General features: G+C 42.1%; 1 protein-coding gene across 5 annotated transcripts in view; it reads right to left on the reverse strand.

The window, feature by feature from the left end:
• The window catches only part of CDH18 (cadherin 18), a 1,088,060-nt gene that overhangs the window by 696,600 nt on the left and 370,750 nt on the right, over positions 1-20,710 (reverse strand). For all 5 annotated transcript variants that reach the window (XM_033935275.1, XM_033935273.1, XM_033935270.1 and 2 more), the window contains exon 2: positions 19,796-20,313. In XM_033935275.1, coding sequence (XP_033791166.1) covers positions 19,796-20,023 — 228 coding nt within the window. In that variant the 5' untranslated portion in view covers positions 20,024-20,313. The remainder of the gene's footprint in view (positions 1-19,795; positions 20,314-20,710) is intronic.

Consider the following 20,710-nt stretch of genomic DNA (forward strand, 5'->3'; position numbering starts at 1 on the left):
CTTCTCTTCCTGTTATTAGTAGTTATAAACGTTTCAATTTTGTTTCACATGGGGGCTATGGGAGAATAAGTTACCTAAGTAAATGGTTGCAAACTTTGGGAGTGGGAGGGTGTTTGGTGAGGGAGGATAAGAGGAGGTGGAATATGGATAGAATCAGGTATAGATAAGATTTGGAGATTTTTTTTTCCATTTTCATTTGTGTGTGTTTTTAATATAAACGCGGGGACATAAAGCATTAATGTGCCGCTTCTGAATGGCTGCCGTCAGTTCTCGCGGGACTCACGAGAACTGGCAGGAGCGCCAAAAGCATGCTCCTGCCAGCCGATACACCACTGGACCACCAGGCTATAAGGCGCATTTTTAAAAGTACAACAGGCGGCGGGGGTGTGTGCATTTTAAAAGGTACGACGGGAGGATTAAAAAAGGTACAGGGGGCTGGCTGCCACTACACGTGTCTACCATTAGACGTGCCCACCACTAGAAATGCCCTGTATTCTGTCCCGACCTACCACTAGATCACCGGGGGTGGGGGGGGAGAGGGGGGAGACAAGTTACAGGGCACACCATTTGGTTCAGAATTTTTTTTCCTTGGTTTTTCCTCCTATACAGGTGGGTGTTTCTTATGGTCAGGTGCGTCTTATAGAACAAAAAATACGGTACACTTCCCAATCCCCATTCGCGGTTTCGGTAATCACGGTTTCACATATTCGCAATTTTTTGGGGAGGGGGAAAAAGAAAAAAAAAACATCGTTAAGTCTTCCCCCCGGCATCCTGGCCTTACCTGGTGGTCTAGCAGGCTTTAAGGGCAAGAGCGATCTTCCTACGCTCCTGTCCCGTGCACTTCGCCATTAGGAAATAGCTGTAGGGAGTTCCCGTAGTAGTCTCGAGAGACTACGGGAACTTACAGCAGCAATTTCCTAATGGCAATCTGCATGGGGCAGATTTGTTTATTTGACAGACATAGTCTATAAAGAGATGTTAATGCCATTGTACAAGTAATTGGTGAGGCCCCATTTGGAAGTATTGTGTTCAGTTTTGGAAACTGTCCCTCTCTTATACAAAAGCTGGCAGTGCGGGCCTGCACAGTAAATGTTCCGATGCCTCTAGGAATTGAAGGGGGTGTCAGAACATTTGCCATATGGCACTTGGTTGTGCAGCTTTATAAAAAGGGGACCCGTATCTTGCTTAGAACATCAAAAGTCTTGAGGCAGTACGGAGGCAGACAACAAAAATAATATGAGGCCTGTACCAAAAGATGTACAATAACAGACTTGAAAACTTAAAAATAAACCTTGTATATTCCCTAAAGGAAAGATAGACAATACAGACTTTTGCTCCACCCCCTGCTTTTACTAAACTGCGATAGCGGTTATTAGCGCATGGAGCCGCGCTGAATGTTCTGTGCTGTTCTCGACGCTCATAGGAACTCTATGAGCGTCGGAAGCAGCGCAGAGTATTCAGCGCAGCTCTCTGCGCTAATAACCGCTATCGCGGTTTAGTAAAAGGGGAGGGGGGTTAAGTACTTAAGACGTTAATATGCAAACTAATCTTTTTCAGAGACTAGAACGTGGTAGAACTAGAGCTGAATTAGAAGGGTGGTTGATTTAGGAGCAAGATTTTAAAATATCTTTTCCACAGAAAGGTTGGTAGATGCTTGGAGTGCCCTCCCATGGGAGGTTATGAAGACAGAAACTGACAACATTCAAGAATGCATGGAATAAACACAGAGGATCTCTATATAGAAAAATGACAGAATCAAATTTACCGTATTTTCACGCATATAACGCGCACGTTATACGCGTTTTTACCTACCGCGCATACCCCTCGCGCGTTATACGCGTGAGCGCGGTATACAAAATTTTTTTTACATAGTTCCCACCCCGCCCGACGCCCGATTCACCCCCCTAGCAGGACCGCTCGCACCCCCACCCCGAACGACCGCTCGCACGCGCTCCCACCCGCACCCACATCCACGATCGGAGCAAGAGGAACCCCAAGCCCTCTTGCCCGGCCGACTCCCCAACTCCCCGACAATATCGGGCCAGGAGGGAGCCCAAACCCTCCTGGCCACGGCGACCCCCTACCCCCACCCCGCACTACATTACGGGCAGGAGGGATCCCAGGCCCTCCTGCCCTCGACGCAAACCCCCCTCCCTCCAACGACCGCCCCCCCCCCAAGACCCTCCGACCGCCCCCCCAGCCGACCCGCGACCCCCCTGGCCGACCCCCACGACACCCCCCCCCTTCCCCGTACCTTTGGTAGTTGGCCGGACAGACGGGAGCCAAACCCGCCTGTCCGGCAGGCAGCCAACGACGGAATGAGGCCGGATTGGCCCATCCGTCCCAAAGCTCAGCCTACTGGTGGGGCCTAAGGCGCGTGGGCCAATCAGAATAGGCCCTGGAGCCTTAGGTCCCACCTGGGGGCGCGGCCTGAGGCACATGGGCCCAACCCGACCATTACAAATTACAAGGCCAGATAGAGGGGGGCCACAGCCACGTGGTGAAAAGCACACCACCAGAAAAACAGCCTTGGTGAAAACTAAGCGGCAAGCATGCTCAGACCATTGCGCATGCTTACAGAGCTGGGAGCAGGGCAGGGCGGGCGAAAGGAGAGGCGGGGCAGTGCACGGAAAGTCAGGGCGGGTGAACGGAGAGTCGGGACAGCGCACGGAGAGTCGGGGCAGTGCACGGAAAGTCAGGGCGGGTGAACGGAGAGTCGGGACAGCGCACGGAGAGGCGGGGCAGTGCACGGAAAGTCAGGGAGGGTGAACGGAGAGTCGGGACAGCGCACAGAGAGGCGGGGCAGTGCACGGAAAGTCAGGGAGGGTGAACGGATAGTCGGGACAGCGCACGGAGAGTCGGGGAGGGCGAAAGGAGAGTCGGGGTGGCCAGAGGAGAGTCGGGGCGGGTGAAAGGACAGTCGGGCTGCATGCGCGGTATACCCGTGAGCGCGATATACAAAAGTTTTTGTACATAAAATCGTGGTTTCTGCGCGCTATACCCGTGTGCGCGTTTTACACGGGTGCGCGTTATCTGCGTGAAAATACGGTAAACAAAATTTAAATGGCCTCATAGATGGAGTGAGCGCTGATGGGAACTCCAGAGGTGGGGAAATAAGACCAATGATAGGCAGACTTCTACAGTTTGGGTCCCATAAATGGCAAAGAAAAATCAGGATCAAGGATGGAGTGGGCTTTGATGGCAACTCCAGTAGCTGAGAAGCAGGTTGAGCGCTAAGCAGACTTCAACGGTTTGTGTTCCAAAATTGGCAAGGAGCGATAGAAATTAAGGGCTCCTCTTATGAAGGCACGTTAGTGGTTTAACGCGCGTAATAGCGCACGCTAAACCGCCGACCACGCTAGCCGCTACCACCTCCTCTTGAGCAGGCGATAGTTTTTCAGCTAGCACGGGGGTTAGCGCATGATGAAAAATCACGCGCGGTAAACCTGCTAACGCGCCTTCGTAAAAAGAGCCCTAAGTATGCATACTGTATATCATTTCAGATTTAAAGCACATGTTATGATTGCAGTGCTGTGTATCTCAGTGGGAGGGAGGGGTAGAATCATAAAGCTGACATTAATACTTAAATGTTGCTAGTTAGTGATGATTGACGAGAAGACTCTCAGGGCTGAAAGCAATGGCGTTTGTAGTACTATGTTCCAAGACTGCATCATATAACTGCCTATATGAGACTGGCAAGGAGGCAAGTTGCCGACTGTCCTTTTTATGATGCCAATGTTTAATCATGAAGAAATGTAACCTGCACAAAAGTTTCTAGGCTTCTATCAAGAAAGTGTGGGGCAGGCAGGGAGAGGAGGAGAAAGTGGATGTTGTGGATGGGCAGATTGGATGGACCATTTGGTCTTTATCTGCCTTCATGTTTCTGTTGAACATTTTCTATGTTATATATTTTAATAAGAGCTCCACATTCAGCTGATCTTTTTGTAAAATATTGTATGTGGAAAAATGTGAATGACAGCTTGGACATCCCATTTTTCACCTAGGAGCTATCCGCTCATTCTTTAGCACATTAAGGGGAAAATTCAAGCAGCGTCAGGGCTTAACACACCTATAATGTGCATTAAGGGAATTAGGGGAGAAATTCATCAATAGGTGCTAAGTGATTTAGCATGCACTAACCGTGTTACCGTGCACTAAAGATCAGCGTGAGCTAAACACTAAGGGCTCCTTTTACTAAGGTGCGCTAGCGTTTTTAGCGCACGCAGCCGATTAGCGCACGATAACGCCACGCTACGTGGCTAGAACTAACGCCAGCTCAATGTTGGCTTTAGCGTCTAGCACATGCGGCATTTCAGTGCTCGCTATTCCGCACGCTAAAGCCCTAAGGCAGCTTAGTAAAAGGAGCCCTAAGATACACATTGGAATATAATGGATGTCTTGGTGTTTAGCGTGCACTACTCATTAGTGCACGCTAATGCAATTACACATGAAATCACTTAGCACACGTTGATGAATTCTCCCCTTAATGTGTGCTAAATTCTAAACCCCAGTTTTCTACATGTGGGCTTTTAGGCCCTGATTTTATAAAAGAAGCCTAAAGATAGGCACCTAGATTGGTGTGCATAGCCAATCTAGGCATCTAACTTAATTATTCAGTTAATCTCGGAGAGAGCGAGACCAGAAGGCTTTGAGCATGCGCAAATGCTCAAAGCCAGTCCAGCCCGGCCCAGCCCAGAAGAGGGAGGATCTCCGATGCACCGCCCAGCCCAGGCCGCGCCAGAAGAGGGAGGATCTTCGGGCACCGGCACTGGTGCCCTTTCGGGGTAAGGGATGTCATTGCCGTGCTCGGGGGGGATGTACGATCGCAGGGGGGGGGGCGCTCGTACAGCGAGGCAAACTCGGTTTACGAAGCACCAAGTTTGCAAATGTTTTGCTCGTCTTGCAAAACACTCGCAAACCGGTGCACTCGTAAACCGAGGTACCACTGTATACGTATTTATATAGGGAATACGTTTGAGTGCCTAAGGGGAGTGTGAACACCTACATTGGACATACTGTAGACACTGGTATTTAGGCCAAGAAAACTCCTGGCATAACTAGGGGGTTCCTGAAGTTTTGATGCTTACTGGTGTCTAAGTCTAATTTAGGTGCCGCTAGGTGCATTTCTATAAATGATGCCTTAGCCAAGATTGATAGACGCAATGTGATGCATTGCTGGGTGCCTATGTTTTAGGCATTGTTTATAGAATCGAGGCCTTAGTGTTTAATGTACGTGAAGTCCCTTAATGTATATTAAGGTGCATTAAGCCCTCTGCTGTTTGATGAATTTCCCCTAAATGTACATTAAGGGCTCCTTTTACTAAGGTGCGCTAGGGCTTTAACGCGGGGAATAGCTCATGCTACATTGCGAAGCGCACTAGACCTTAGTGCCCGCATTGAGCTGGCGTTAGTTCTAGAAGCGTAGCGTATGGTAATTTCCTGCATGTGCTAAGAACGCTAGCGCACCTTAGTAAAAGTGCCATTTGTGCCAATGCCAAAGTGCCATTTGTGCAATACAATTACAGAGTACTAGCACACATGCATTGTATACTTATACATGGGTACTAATCCCCAAATTCTGTCAATGGCTCCTATGGTTGTGCTTATGCACAATGGTGAAAGTAGTTAATATGTATGCACAACTTAATTGATTAATTGGAGCTGATAAACACCTATTAATTGATGCTAATTAGAAGCTATGTGCTGAACCTGGTAGGCACATTGCACAAAGTGATATGTTCCATGTCCTGTGCATGAATCTAAAAGGGGGTGTGGCTAGGGGGGGGCAGATCATGGGTGGATCGTAGGCATTCCTAAAAGTTATGCAATGACTTGTCGGCACACAACTTAGGCACAGGCATTTGGGGCCTGGTTTTAGCTGCCCTGAATGGGTGTGCCTAAAAGTTATGACACATACTGGCACAGTGCGATTCTATAAGGTGCATGTAACTTTTATAGAATCGCACTTAGCATCATGCTAGTCAGCACTGATTTTTTTAAAGTGTCATATAGTGAATCAGACCCTAAGTGCTATTCTATAACTGACATGCAAATCATTGTGTAAATGCAAGGGGTGTGTACATAAGGGTGGAGCAAGGAAGTGAGGCTTCCACTTACATATAGTTTACAGAATTCTATAATGTATGCACTAATGTGGCACATTCAGTTGTGTGTATTTACATCTGCTATTTACATGGCCTAAGCAGGTGCACCTAAATATATTTATTTATTTAAAAAAATTTATATCCTGCCACATTCACAGTTCTGATATGAATAAATTTTATTATTTTCAAATATGAACAGTGCAATATAAATATATACAGCTGGAACATATCAAACCATTAAGAAGCACTTTTGAACTACAGAAATTAAAAGACATCATTACCCCTCAACCCTATAAAACTCAGAAATGTAAACATATATTAAATTTATATGCATTACCCCCCCCCCCTCCCTTCTCCCAGGTGTGTATGGGAACCAAAACTAATTTAAAAGAGATATAAGACATAAATATATAACTATATATCTTAAATAGATGCAAGAAAAGCTGCTAACGGGTCCCACACTAATTTAAATATCTTATTATTCCCCAATAATTCTGCATTCATTTTTTCATATTTGTAACTAGAACACAAATTTGCCCACCAAAAAGGAAAATTTAAAGAATCAGAACTCTTCCAATTTCTTGTTATCATTTGAATGGCTATCCCTGTCATTATCATGAAAAGCCTGCCTTTATACCGATCAAATGGGGGTTTAACATACAATAAGGTACCACATATTACCATCTCATATGACAATGGAATTGCAGAATCAGGTATTACATTGATTTGTCCCCATATTGATTTCCAGAAGCTGAGTATCGGAGGACAAAAAACAGTAGATGATCCAATGTCCCAATGTCTGTATGACAATGCCAGCATCTATTAGATCTAGAACTATCTATTTTTTGTAAAAGCACAGAGGTCCAAAAGCTTCTATGTAACAGAAAAAAACAGGTTTGTCTCATAGACGCTGACATTGTACATTTCATCCTCCAAGTCCAAATTTGTGGTCATTGAACTGCAGAAATGCTTAATCTCAATGCTCCAAATGTCTTTTAGACTCGCCTTTGGTTTTTTATTCAATAAGTCAGATAATAATTTATACCACCGGGAGGCCTGATGCCCTAGGGAATCTGTCTGAAAACATAGGATCTGCAAGCTATAGTAATTTTTGAAATTTCTCCATTCAGAGATCCCTTTCTGAATGGCTTGCTTCCATTCCATGAATTGCAACCATTTATAAATTTGAGTCTTAGAAATACCAAAGAACTGTTGTATTACTCGAGAGGGTTCAGAGGAGAGCGACACGTCTGATGAAAGGTATGGGAAACCTTTCATACGCTGAGAGATTGGAGAAGCTGGGTCTCTTTTCCCTGGAAAAGAGGAGGCTTAGAGGGGATATGATAGAGACTTACAAGATCATGAAGGGCATAGAGAGAGTGGAGAGGGACAGATTCTTCAAACTTTTGAAAAATAAAAGAACAAGAGGGCATTCAGAAAAGTTGAAAGGAGACAGATTTAAAACGAATGCTAGGAAGTTCTTCTTTACCCAACATGTGGTGGACACCTGGAATGCGCTTCCAGAGGACGTAATAGGGCAGAGTACGGTACTGGGGTTTAAGAAAGGATTGGACAATTTTCTGCTGGAAAAGGGGATAGAGGGGTATAGATAGAGGATTACTGCACAGGTCCTGCACCTGTTGGGCTGCCGCGTGAGCGGACTTCTGGGCACAATGGACCTCAGGTCTGACCCAGCCGAGGCATTGCTTATGTTCTTATGTTAATTGTGAAAACTCAAGCAATTTTCCACAAGATACATCATCTAAAGTACCTACGCCTGCTTGCATCCAATGTTTCCAGGCAATCTTCGTCCCACCAATTTGAATCTTGGAGTTTACCCATAATGATTGGCATGTGGATTTCTCTATTTGAGTATCAGTCAGGTTATTAATATATTTTAGAGTTTTCCATGTATCCATCCAATAAAATAATATTGTCCTTAACATAGTTTGGTAACTTAATACTCAATTCATGTGGCAATTTCAATGGGGACATCAATTGCCATTCTAAATATAACTAGTCCAGAAAATGCTCCTTGAGCTCTGGAAGGCCCCAGTACATACCCTGACGCATAATATAGGCTTGATGATAACTATAAAAATTTGGAAAATTTATCCCACCTGCTGCAATTGGTTTTTGTAAAGATACTAAAGCAACTCTAGCATGTCACCGTTCTGAGGCAGGTTACATAAAAACACACACAATAAAACAGTGACAAACAAACAATAAATAAGAAGGAAAATCCTTATACAATTTAGGGCTCCTTTTACAAAGGTGCGCTAGCGTTTTTAGCTCACGCACAGGATTAGTGCACGCTACCTGAAAAACTACCGCCTGCTCAAGAGGAGGCGGTAGCGGCTAGCGCGCGCTATTCTGCACGTTAAGGCCCTAACACACCTTTGTAAAAGGAGCCCTTACTTTCACCTGTGATAAACTCAATTCCTATAGCAAAAATACAGTAAGATAAAGAAACTGCCTACATACATGAAGAGGAGCATAATCGAAAGGAACGTCTAAGTCCGTTTTCGTCCAAGTTGCAAGTCGTCCAAAGTAAAAAATAGCTTAGGCCACATTTTTGAAAATTACATCCAAATTTTTTTTCTTTTCGAAAATAGTCTAAACTATACGTCTTGTCGATCACTAAATCGTCCATCTTTATACCACATTTTCGGCCAAGTCAAAAATGCCTAGAACAAGCCCTGTTGGACGGGGAAGGGGCCTGCAAAGTGATGGACTGAACACCCAGACATGGCACCTAAATAGTGGGGTACCTTACAGGGCACTGCTGGGAACTTCACAAAAAGGGTGACATGTCTTCATCTCACTACAGCTCGCATATAGGTCATGGTGAGTCCCCCAAACCACCTCCAGAATCCCCTAGACCCACTTATCTACCACCCCAATAGCCCTCATGGCTGCAGGAGCCACTTATATGCCAGTACAAAAGGGTTTTGGGGGTGAATAGGGGAGTGCACATGTTTCAGTATCAATGCAGTGATTGATAAAACTGATTGAACTAAAAAAAAAATCAATGCAGTGATTACAGGGGCTTATGGGCATGGGTCCTCTTCTCCATGGGTCCCTAACCCACCACTAAGACAGTTTAAGCTGCCTCTGTGCTGGACAACTAGGCTTTCCTATGCCAGGCTGCAAGGTGATGATGGTCTGGAGGCTGAATTGTAAAGGTGTGATTACGATTTTTATGGGGTTGGAGGGGGGTTGGTGATCACTGGAATAGTGTGTTGGGGTCTGTATTATGTGTTTGCAGTGCTTATCTGGTAATTTTAGGTGGTTTTTTTTGTGACTTTGACCATGTTTTAAATGGTCTAAGTCACAACGTCCAAGTTCCATCTAGGCTCTGTTGTACAACTTTCGGTTATGCATGCTGTACGACTAAGTCTAAGCCTGCCCACGTCCCACCCAAATTCCACCCTTGACACTCCTCCTGAAACGCCTCATTTAGCTATGGTTGTTCAGCAGCACTATGAAGGCCTTGGTCATTTAGAAATACGTCCAAAATCCGGTTTGATTATCGGTACTTGGACGTCTTTCGTTTATGATCGTCCAAGTGCCAACTTAGGCCAGTTTTTGGAAGTTTTTCTCTTTCGATTATGACCCCCGAAGTAACTTATATACTCTTTCAAATGGTATAGTTTTCACTCTTTTTCTAAATTGTATCACATTTAAAGATTGCTTAATTTCAACAGGCAATGAATTCCGTAACACAACTCCCTGAACTGACATCATAGACTGACACAGTCTTACTGATATTGTCAAATTCAATGACGGTACTTCAAGATTCATTTGATTCTCAGAACACAAATGTGATTTTTTTTTTTTTTTTGCTAGAATTCTACAATGGAATCTATGAAATGTCCAAATGCTTTTTGGGAATTCACTTTCAGCTCACTGCATCTACTGTAGATGTCTAATTTTGACACTCATTTATAGAGTTGCTCCCATATGTATTTAAAAATTGGGATTAAAATGTTTTGTTATAATGAAAGATATCATCTTATATTCTTTATTTTAGTTTCAGTTTATTAATTGTTATTTTTATACATTTTCCTTTTATTTCATTATCTTATCTCTCTCCTCTCAAGCACTAATTTTTTTTTTCATAGATTAAAAAAAAATATATTCAAAAGCAATATAATTTAGGTTCCCTGAAATGAAACATACTTGTTTACAACAATTTACATAAATTTGTTATAATTATTTTCAGAAGCCTTGCATGCAAAGCATCTAATGAAAAAAAAAAGACAGAATTAGATATGAAACAAGATGTTTAAGTGCTAGCATACAAATGATTGCTGGAGTCTTCTCCAGATCGCAGGGAAAAGAATTCACCACCAAAAGTATAAAATATAAAGTGCTTATCTATGCAAAGCTTATCTGTATGAGTATTTGCTGATTTTTACACATCTATGAATCTCAGTGAAATTAATTTAGAATGTAATGTGCTACCTTGATGGGATTTTTGTTTTAATTTTGTATATTCGAGGAGGAAGGCAACATGTAAGCCTACGAGTGTAGAACAGAATAGAAAATAAGACCCGGGTTCTGTAAAAGGCACCAAGCGACACCTACATTGCAAACGTGGGATGAACACAGAAGATTTAGAATCAGAAAATAATATTAAATATTGAACTAGGCCAGTTACTGGGCAGACTTGTACGGTCTGTGTCTGTGCATGGCCGTTTGGTGGAGGATGGGCAGGGGAGGGCTTCAATGGCTGGGAGGGTGTAGATGGGCTGGAGTAAGTCTTAACAGAGATTTTGGCAGTTGGAACCCAAGCATAGTACAGGGTAAAGCTTTGGATTCTTGCCCAGAAATAGCTAAGAAGAAAAAATAAAAAAAATTTAAATTGAATCAGGTTGGGCAGACTGGATGGACCATTCGGGTCTTTATCTGCCGTCATCTACTATGTTACACCACTTGGTGCAATTGTCAATCGGCCACTAGGCGCCATTTATAGAATCACACCTAACGGCTCCTAAGCGGACTTAAGCATTGCTAGGTTTCCTAGACATAGGCACCACTCCATTGTGCCAACTTTTCACTCATTTTATTTGGCAGTATCTATGTCAGATGCCTAATGGTGCCTAACTCAACCACGCCTATTCTTCAACCATAATCACACCCACTGTTTGAGAGAGGCGTAGTTAGACATGGGAGGACGCCTCAATTTAGGCAGTTGCTAGGCAGCCTGAGAGTTTGACACCAAACTCTTAAATTGTTTAATTAATGGGGGAGGGGGGATTTGTCTGAATACCGGTGCAGTTCATTACCACAATGATTAACCCTCCCCCCCCCCCATTTTACAAAACCTATGAGCGTCGGAACAGTTACCACTGCGGCTGGCACTAAAAACACGTTACAGTTTTATAAAAGAACCAACGCAAATATCTTGGAGTACTATATATGATAAAGCAATATAGAACAGTTCTTTTCTTGGGAACTAGTCTTTTTTACAAGTATATACCCCACAGTAACACAAAGATGTAATTAATCCTGAACTTAGGTGTTGCTAGGTGGCCGCAATTAGGAAACCTAGAGTAATATAATGTAGGCGGCATTTATAGAATCTGACCCTAAGGGCCCAACATATAGAACCATTTCATGTTTTATTCTTACATTTTGATCGATTGCAACATTTATTAAATCTCATCTTGAGTTTATTATAAAATTCACAAAGAGGATCATCAAATTATATACAGTATTATATTATATACTGTATATATATATATATACAGTATATATATATATATATATATGTATGTATATACAGTATACACAAATTATATACTGTTTGGTTATAGCTGAATAAGTACTTTTTTTTCCACATAGTCACTCCTAGGGCTCCTTTTACTAACGCACGTAATAGCGCACGCCACATTGCCGCGTGCCTTAGACCTTAACGCCAGCATTGAGCTGATGTTAGTTCTAGAAGGGTAGCACGCGGAGTAGCGCACGTTTAATTTCCTGTGTGCGCTAAAAACGCTAGCGCACTTTGGTAAAAGGAGCCCCTAGTTTCCTAGCACTAACATTATCTATCTTCTCAGGTGAATGGAAACTGTACCATTTGACATTCTGAGCATGACAAGCAACTCACATTTGATCAACAGTTTTTTACAGATGAGGTCAAGGCAGACAATTCAGAGAGGAAAATCTGAACAATAGGTCTGGTTCTTTTAGCATTTCAAAGTTGGTCTCTGATCCCTCCAGTATTCTGTCGCATTTGTCTTGACATACGAGTCTGAGATGCAAAGGAATTGAGGGGCTTGTGCTACTGAGCTGCGTTAAGTGCAAACTCATGCCTAACACAGCAAATAAATGGCCTAGTGCTCGGAGGGGCTTATCATAAGGACATGAAAATTGCCATACTGGGATAGTCCGAAGGCCCATCAAACCCAGTAGACACAATTCTGGTGCCCTTTTTGTAGGCGCCTGTGGGTGCCTACTTTTTTAAAAAAAGAGCTTTTAATTGTTTGTTTTTTAATTGGCACAGTGTACCAATTAAAACAATTAGGTGGTGGTAGGGCACCTACTAGAGAATGACACGGTGGCTGTTACCTGCGGGTTACCATAGGTAATCTGCCGAAAGGGTGGAGGGAAAAAGTACTCACTGCAGGTACGGGGACAAGGCCATCCACCACCCCGTGGAGCGGTGAATGGCCTTGTCTCCGCAGTTAAGGGAGGGAACGCATGCGGTCACCGATCATGAGCGGCTCCCCTCCCTCCCTTCTTCCTACCTACCGGCTGCATCTATCTCCCTCCCCCTTACCTTTGTGACTTATTTTACTTTAATGTGTAATTTTTTCAAGCTGCCGGAGCCTGCCCGAAGTCGCGTGCGTCTGCGGGTGGAAACTTCTTCTCTGACGCAACCGGGGAGGAGGAGAGGCACCAGCACCAGCTGACTGCCTACATGATGTGCCTCAGCGGGTGCAAGCGCCTCTCCTCTCTGGCCCTATTCCCTGCTAGCACCCCCCCCCCCACACACACACACACACACACAGGCATCTCAGAGCCCTTCGTGCATGCGCAGCCATCAATGTGATAATGTCACACATGCACATGATATTGTCACGGTGATATCTGTGCACTTCCGAGTGCCTCGAGCCATGGCCACTACCTTTAGTGTGCCATGGCTCGAGAAAGTTTGCGGGACACTGCACTAACTGGTTAGCTCAGGAGTGCCCACTCTTTCCCCATGACACATCCCCTCTAAAACAAAAATAAAAATAAATATTTTTTAGCACACAGTTAGTATGTATATGCTGTGTAGTCCTCCATTTTTAGCTGAGTTAGGTGTTTGTTAGCTTCTAGTGCAGCATAGTAAAAGGGCCTCAAAGTAATTTTTAGATATTCATATCTGAACACCCTTTATTTTTCCACACTCGACCAACCTCCTTAACTTAAAATAGATGTACTGTATAATTCAAAATAGTCTAAGTTGAAATTCTCCCTTGAAATTCAGCCACCTACAAAAGATGCAAGCTGCGAGTAACTGTGAGAAGGACACCATGCTTAAATTCTGAATTATAGTGAATATTATTGATTCATAGAGCCTTACAGAGAAAGGCTCATTTTATCTTAATACAGTTTTTAAAATGTATAAACTGTCAGGTGCCCTTTGCTCAGATGGGACTCATCTGTTTTCTTTCTGACTATTTAAAATACCCTTCCTGGGCATGCTCCATTTCATTTTTAGGATCAGGAAAATAGGGAATCAATTACCCATGGCTCTTAGAGTTTTAGCAGATGTGACATGTTTCAAGAAACATTTAAAGGCTTTAATTTACCAGTGAATTCTCATGAGAGTTTGCAGAGACATTTATAGGCTGGGCATCAATTTGGCGATGAACAGAATCAAGAGCATGTTTAGATCTTTGGTCAAACAGGTCCATTCTAGAAAAGGGGTGCCCAAAAGGTCGATTGCGTTCTGTACTCCCTGCTTCCCCGACGCCAGGCCAGGCATGTACAAGCACCGGGCCCACAAGCCTCCCCCCCTCTCCCAACATCAATTCTGATATCGGAGAGGAAGTTCCAGGGGGGGGGGGAAGGCTTGTGGGCCCAGCACTTGTACGTGCCTGGCCTGGCGTCGGGGAAGCAGGGAGAACACTCTCTGGCTATGATGAAAGTTATAATGAAAGTTTATTTACATTTCCTTCACATATCTAGTGTTAAGGCAGGTGCTATTCAGCAAGGTCTGATTACCACTAAACTGTCCCCAGAAGTCAAAATGTGTTAGAATCAAGTCTTTTCTGATGAAAATTGTCCTGATTAATTGATCCCCAAATCTTGTTATAAGTAATTTATGAAAGAGATATCAATCATAGGCTATGAAACAATCAAGGATAATTTGTCCTTATACCTTGACTGCTAGAAACTGAATGATTATACCAGAGGTGCACATTTGTACAAGGGGCCACTGAAAAGTTCTCAGCCTAACCAAGAAGATAATGATGTGGAGCCATTAAACTTACAAGTTATTCCACGCTTTTCTTGACACTTCTCGTTTCAATGATATGGTTGGGCTGAGAACTTTTCAGTGGCCTCTCGTATATACCCTGTTCATTGTGCATTTCCCCTAAGCAACAACTGCTTACCATAGTCAGAGACTAGATATTGAGCTAGGTAGGTATTTAATCTGACCAGTCTAGTAATTTATGTTTTTAGAATAATATGTAGGGCTCCATTTTAGAAAGAAAGTAGAGATCGGAATTGAGACATCCAGGAAAGGATGAGCTCAGTTCTGATGGTATTTAAGAAAGGATTTCCATTACATTACATTAATGACTTCTATTCCGCCCGTACCTTGCAGTTCTGGGCGGATTACAAAAGAAACTAGCTGGACATTTCCAGGAAAATTACAATTTAGGATTTACTGATATAGAACCTTTTCTAAAATACCTACATGGGTGCATATGGATGTGCTTATGTACAGCCAAAACATTTATTTTACTAATATAAATGTGGAAAAAACATCAACACTAGAAACATGCAACTTTCATATGTAAGTGTAGGCACTTAGGGGGAAAGATATCAATGTGGGTTATCATTATGATGTGTTATTTACTGTTATAGTGTATAGTTTTTTTTATTTATAGTCCACCTTTAACAAGGCGGATCACATAATTACATACATAATAAAAATAACAGCTACAACATATAAAACAAATTACAAAGAACATAAGATTAGCCATACTGGGTCAGACCAAAGGACCATCTAATCCAGTATCCTGTTTCCAATGGTGGCCAATCCAGGTCACAAGTACCTGGCAGAAACCCAAATAGTAGCAACATTCAATGCTACCAATTTCAGACCAAACAGTGGCTCCCTCCATGTCTGTCACAGTAACAACTATGCACTTTTTCTCTAGAAACTTATCCAGACATGTTTTTTTAAACCTAGATATGCTAACCACTGTTACCACATCCTCTGGCAATGAGTTACAGAGCTTAATTATTCTATAAGTGAAACAATATTTCCTCTTATTTGTTTTAAAAGTATTTTAATGTAATTTCATTGAGTGTCCCCTGGTCTTTGTACTTTTTGAAAGAGTGAAAAATCAATTCACATTTACCCGTTCTACACCCCTCAGGATTTTATAGACCTCAATAATGTCCATCAGCTGTCAGTTACTATTACCGGTAGTAACTAGACCTCATTGCATAAAATGGGACCTGTGCTAAAATGAGAAAATAACCTTTAAAAAAAATAAATAAATAAAATTATCAACTGCCTATTCCTAAGCGGCATTACAAAAGCAATAAACATAAAATAAACAAAACTTATACAAATATCTTGAATTACAAATGAATAGTTACATCTTAAAACCAAGATTTCATAGATCCTCACAGTACCATTTATCTTTAAACCAGCATTAAACAACATATCTTTTATTGAAATGCTTCTAAAAATAATGTAGTTTTAAATATTTTTTAAAATTTCTGAATATCAGATAGAGCCCTCAGTGGTCCAGTTAATTTGGTTCACAGCATTACTCCTATGATGGAAATAGCAGAAGTTCTTGTGTTCTCATAATGCATTTTTGAGAAGTCCATCAATGACAAACTATTGCACCTTCAGAACGCAAGGTGATGGTAGTTCACATTGATAACACTGAGAGGATCTCTAACTAGAATATGAAGAGCAAACTTTCACAATCTGAATCCCTGAAAGGAGATGGCTTGGATAGGCTGGAGTAAGCTCCAACGGAAACTCCATTAATTGGAACCTAAGGACAGTACCGGATGGACTTCTAAGGTTTGTGGCCCCCCCCAAAAAAGCCTAAAAAACAATTCAGTTATGAAATTGTAATGCATGTAGTTACAAGGCAGACTGGATGGACCATTCAGGTATTTATCTGCCATCATTTACTATGTTATTATGCCACTTACATCCTGACTTGCAAAATCCAGTTAAAGCAAAGAAAATGGTGTAAAGCACAGCCTACCCAGCTAAAAGTTTTAAGCAAAAGAATAATGTATAGCCTACACTCCAGGATTAAGCAATGAAAGGATCCATGCTACATTAGGGCTTTTTTTTACAAAGCTGTGATAGTGATTCCCACATGGATAATGTGATGCCTATTTAATTCATTTGCCATGCGGGGACTCGTTACTGCAGCTTTGTATAATGGGGCTCTAAGCTTTAAAGCTAGAAGAGCCTTTTTTTCCCCAGTCTCTTCATATTCAGGGTAAGATTTACCAAAATTGTCAATATAAACGGTCATATATACACATGAAGGGGTGCTGTAAAGTTCTCAGCCCAACCAAAACGAGAACAACATGGATATGGTTCAATCAATGATCAAAACCAATGTCAAAGCTTAGAATTTAATTTCTGCAAATTGGCACTTAAATAAGAACACTCTTTAGCTGCAGTGGCAAAATAACATTCTGAATTTAGGAAGGTGTGTGTGTGTGTGAGTGGTGTGTGTGTGGTGGGTGTGTGTGTGTGTGGTGGGTGTGTGTGTGTGGTGTGTGTGTGTGTGGTGTGTGTGTGTGTGTGGTGTGTGGTGTGTGTGGTGTGTGGTGTGTGTGGTGTGTGGTGTGTGTGTGTGTGTGTGTGTGGTGTGTGTGTGTGGTGTGTGTGTGTGGTGTGTGTGTGTGTGGTGTGTGTGTGTGTGGTGTGTGTGTGTGTGGTGTGTGTGTGTGTGTGGTGTGTGTGTGTGTGTGTGGTGTGTGTGTGTGTGGTGTGTGTGTGTGTGGTGTGTGTGTACTGTACTGTATATACATACAGAGAGAAATAGAAATAGATATACTCATATAGATATATAGTGCACCACCGCAAGTCCACGGTTCACGGTATGTTCTGACCACGAAGGGGAGGCAGGAGAGGGCAGCTAGAGAGGCAGGAGAGGGCAGCCGGAGCGCCGGCGAGTGAAGGAAATCACTCTTGGTATGCTCCAACCGCCTCTTCCTGTACTAAAGTCGGGCCTCACCAATCAGGAACTGCGTGTCACAGCAGCTCCTGATTGGTGAGGCCCAACTTTAGTACAGGAAGAGGTGGTCAGAGCATACAGCGAGTGATTTCCTTCACTCGCCGACGCTCCGGCTGCCCTCTCCTGCCTCTCCAGCTGCCCTCGCCTGTCTCCCCTGCCTAAAAAAAACATATTCACAGTTTTTTTTACATTCACGGGGGTTTCTGGAACAGAACCCCCACGAATATCTTGGAGTACTGTATATGATAAAGCAATATAGAACAGTTCTTTTCTTGGGAACTAGTCTTTTTTACAAGAATATACCACACAGTAACACAAAGATGTAATTAATTTCTCAGCAGCCTGTGGATTTGCAAATAAATTCTATTTCTCCATTGGCTATAAAGTTATATGCAAATCAATCCCAGTCTCATCCGCACCCAATAAGTCCACTTCTTATTACACAGTTAATAAGTAGCACCTCAATGTTTGCCTGCTGATAAAGTCCTGCAGCAATGGTATGGCTCTTAGTAAGAGCCAGAAACTTCACCCTCTTCCATTTCAACCACAATAACAAACACCTGCATAAAGAACTTTTCCACAGCTGAAGCCTCCCACTTTGTGTTTGCTATAACCAAAAATCTAAACGTTCAAAAACCTTTCACTTATCTTAATTCCAATTCATTGGTGTTCTCTAAGAATGCTCAAGTTTGATTTCCAGTCCACTGGGGTCTCTGTAGCTTGGGGTTTCAACTCCCAATCCATGAGTCCATGGATTCTGTCTAAGGGTCTGCTGGATCTTTCCTCCCCCTCCTTCAAGTTTAAGGACTTTATACTATAACCACCCCTTAATCATTTAGTAATGCACAATATTTTAAACAGAGCAAAGAGTGATAAAATGTGGAAACAAGACCTCAATATACTCTTATACCAAGAACATTTTAAAGTATTTTTCAATAGCTTGGGTAAGAAACAACCATCACAGGCCAAAACCTCTACTACCTTTATAGTATATAGACCAATGCAGCCCATAATCTTATAATACATATAATATAATAAAAACCTTTCACTTAGCTTTCAAAAGGTGTCCCTATCCAAATTGTGGATGCTTTTTGACAGTTAAGTGAAACCTTTACTGCAGCTTAGAAAGAGCCAGCGTTAATCTTTTCTACTAGGCGTGAGTGATAAGTGTCATTATGACACAGATTGGTTTGATACAAATAATGGTGCCTACTGTCCAACAATAATGCCCTATTAAAGCCGTGCGTCGCAAACTTTTTAAGCTGCGGCACACTAATCTCGGGAGAGCGTATGGAGGGCACTCCATCCGCATGGACGTTGATACGACAACATCACGCACATGCATAATGTCATCACTTCGACGTCCATGCATGTGAGGATGTCCTCCAGCCATGGCCCTGAGCCTCCTATTGCCGCCGGAGGAGAAGGAACAGAGGCATTGGTGAGGAGGAGAGGCAAAGGCGCCGGCTGACTGGCTACAGGATGTGCCTATCGTTACAAGAGGCACATCCTCTAAGCAGTCAGCTGGCCCCTCTCCTCCTCACTGACATCTCGCGGCCAACCTGGAATCTACCAGAGCACACTAGTGTACTGCAGCACACAGTTTGTAATACACTGGATTAAAGAGTTTCTACATGATTGCTCAAGGTATATGTCAAAATATTATTTTTTTAAAAAGTAAAAACCCTATCACTAACCTAAGAAAGACAACAACAATGGAGTGGCTAGATGCTTGCTCTGGTGAATGCAGATATGTTGGTGGCTAGCAATTTAAGTTCACCCCGCTTTTGTCTTTTAACTGATGGTCTTCTGTTTAAATTCTACCTGCTATAGGTATATTTAATATATTTATTCATTAGAAATAGAAGTCCCTTTGCTAGTGTTTATTTTGCCCCCCCCAAAGCAACGCTCCCTTGAGATCTTTACGATCTGTGGATAAGCAGATGTAAATACTTGCAATCTAAAAGTGTGGTTTACACATGTATAATATACTGTATATATGTAAATGCCAGTATCTTCATGTGCAAATTGTAAATATTGTAAAAACTGATATCAAATTATTCTGTGGTTTAAATATTCATGATAATTTACTCAAATCTTTTTTTGTTATTATTGGTTTTTTTTTAACCGTTTCTTTATATAAGATTTCAATCCTTTGATTTGTCTGAGAGAAAATAATAATAGTTAAAATGCCATTGGCTACTCCAACATCTCATTCTTAGTTGCAGCAAGACTTACCTTCCCCACATACTGAGGATCCGGTCCTATATGTTCTTCTAAAACAAAGAACTGATTCCATACCCATCCACGCTTAGGACGATGATGTACTTCCGTTTCGCCTTCAATTTGTTTGGTTTGGTTTCTGTTCACCTTGATGGAGCTGTGGTGAGCAGCTCCATAACACCTCTGCACAAAACAGAGACACACCAGGACTGGGCAAATGCAAGAAGTTCTTGTAATTCTCATTGTAGAATAAATTTCCAAACCAAGGTTGTTTTTTTCTTTTGTCTTGCCTTGTTTTCTTTTTTGTTTCTTTTCTTACTTGTAATCCAATAAAATATATATATTTTTAAGATGGAAGGTTAGTCTGAGTTCCGAAAAACCGTACAAAATGTTCTTGTTTGGTGGTCCATGGTATAGATTCCCATTGATGACAAGTATGACTCTAGTTACATCTCAAAAGCTGGGTAAAATAATCAATTCCTTTACATAGAGGCTTTTAGAGAACACCAGTACAGGGTATCATCTTTGACTTACTGGAAAAAATAAAAGAGAAAGAAAGAACATTATTATATTAGCAATCTTGAGTAAGAAGTTTCAAGTTTCAAGTTTATTTAAAATTTCTTATACCGCCTAATCAAACTTCTAAGCGGTGTACAATGAAAATAAAAATATGCAATGACTTGAATACAAAGTTAAAACTTAATACTTCACATCTTTAGGGATAGACAATACATTTGAAAACATATAAGTCTATTTCGATATGTGAAAATTAGGGTTAGCCAGGTGATAAACTGGTTAAATAGAAACAAAAACAGTTCAATATCAGAAACTTTTAGGTTTAATATGTCTTTCATTCATTTTAATACAATTATTTAATGTTTGTTGACATGGTCTAGTACAGTGTTCTTTAACCGTTGGTCCGCAGAAAAT

Source organism: Geotrypetes seraphini, chromosome 2 (genome assembly GCF_902459505.1).
Source record: "Geotrypetes seraphini chromosome 2, aGeoSer1.1, whole genome shotgun sequence".
Classification (NCBI taxonomy): Eukaryota; Metazoa; Chordata; class Amphibia; order Gymnophiona; family Dermophiidae; genus Geotrypetes; species Geotrypetes seraphini.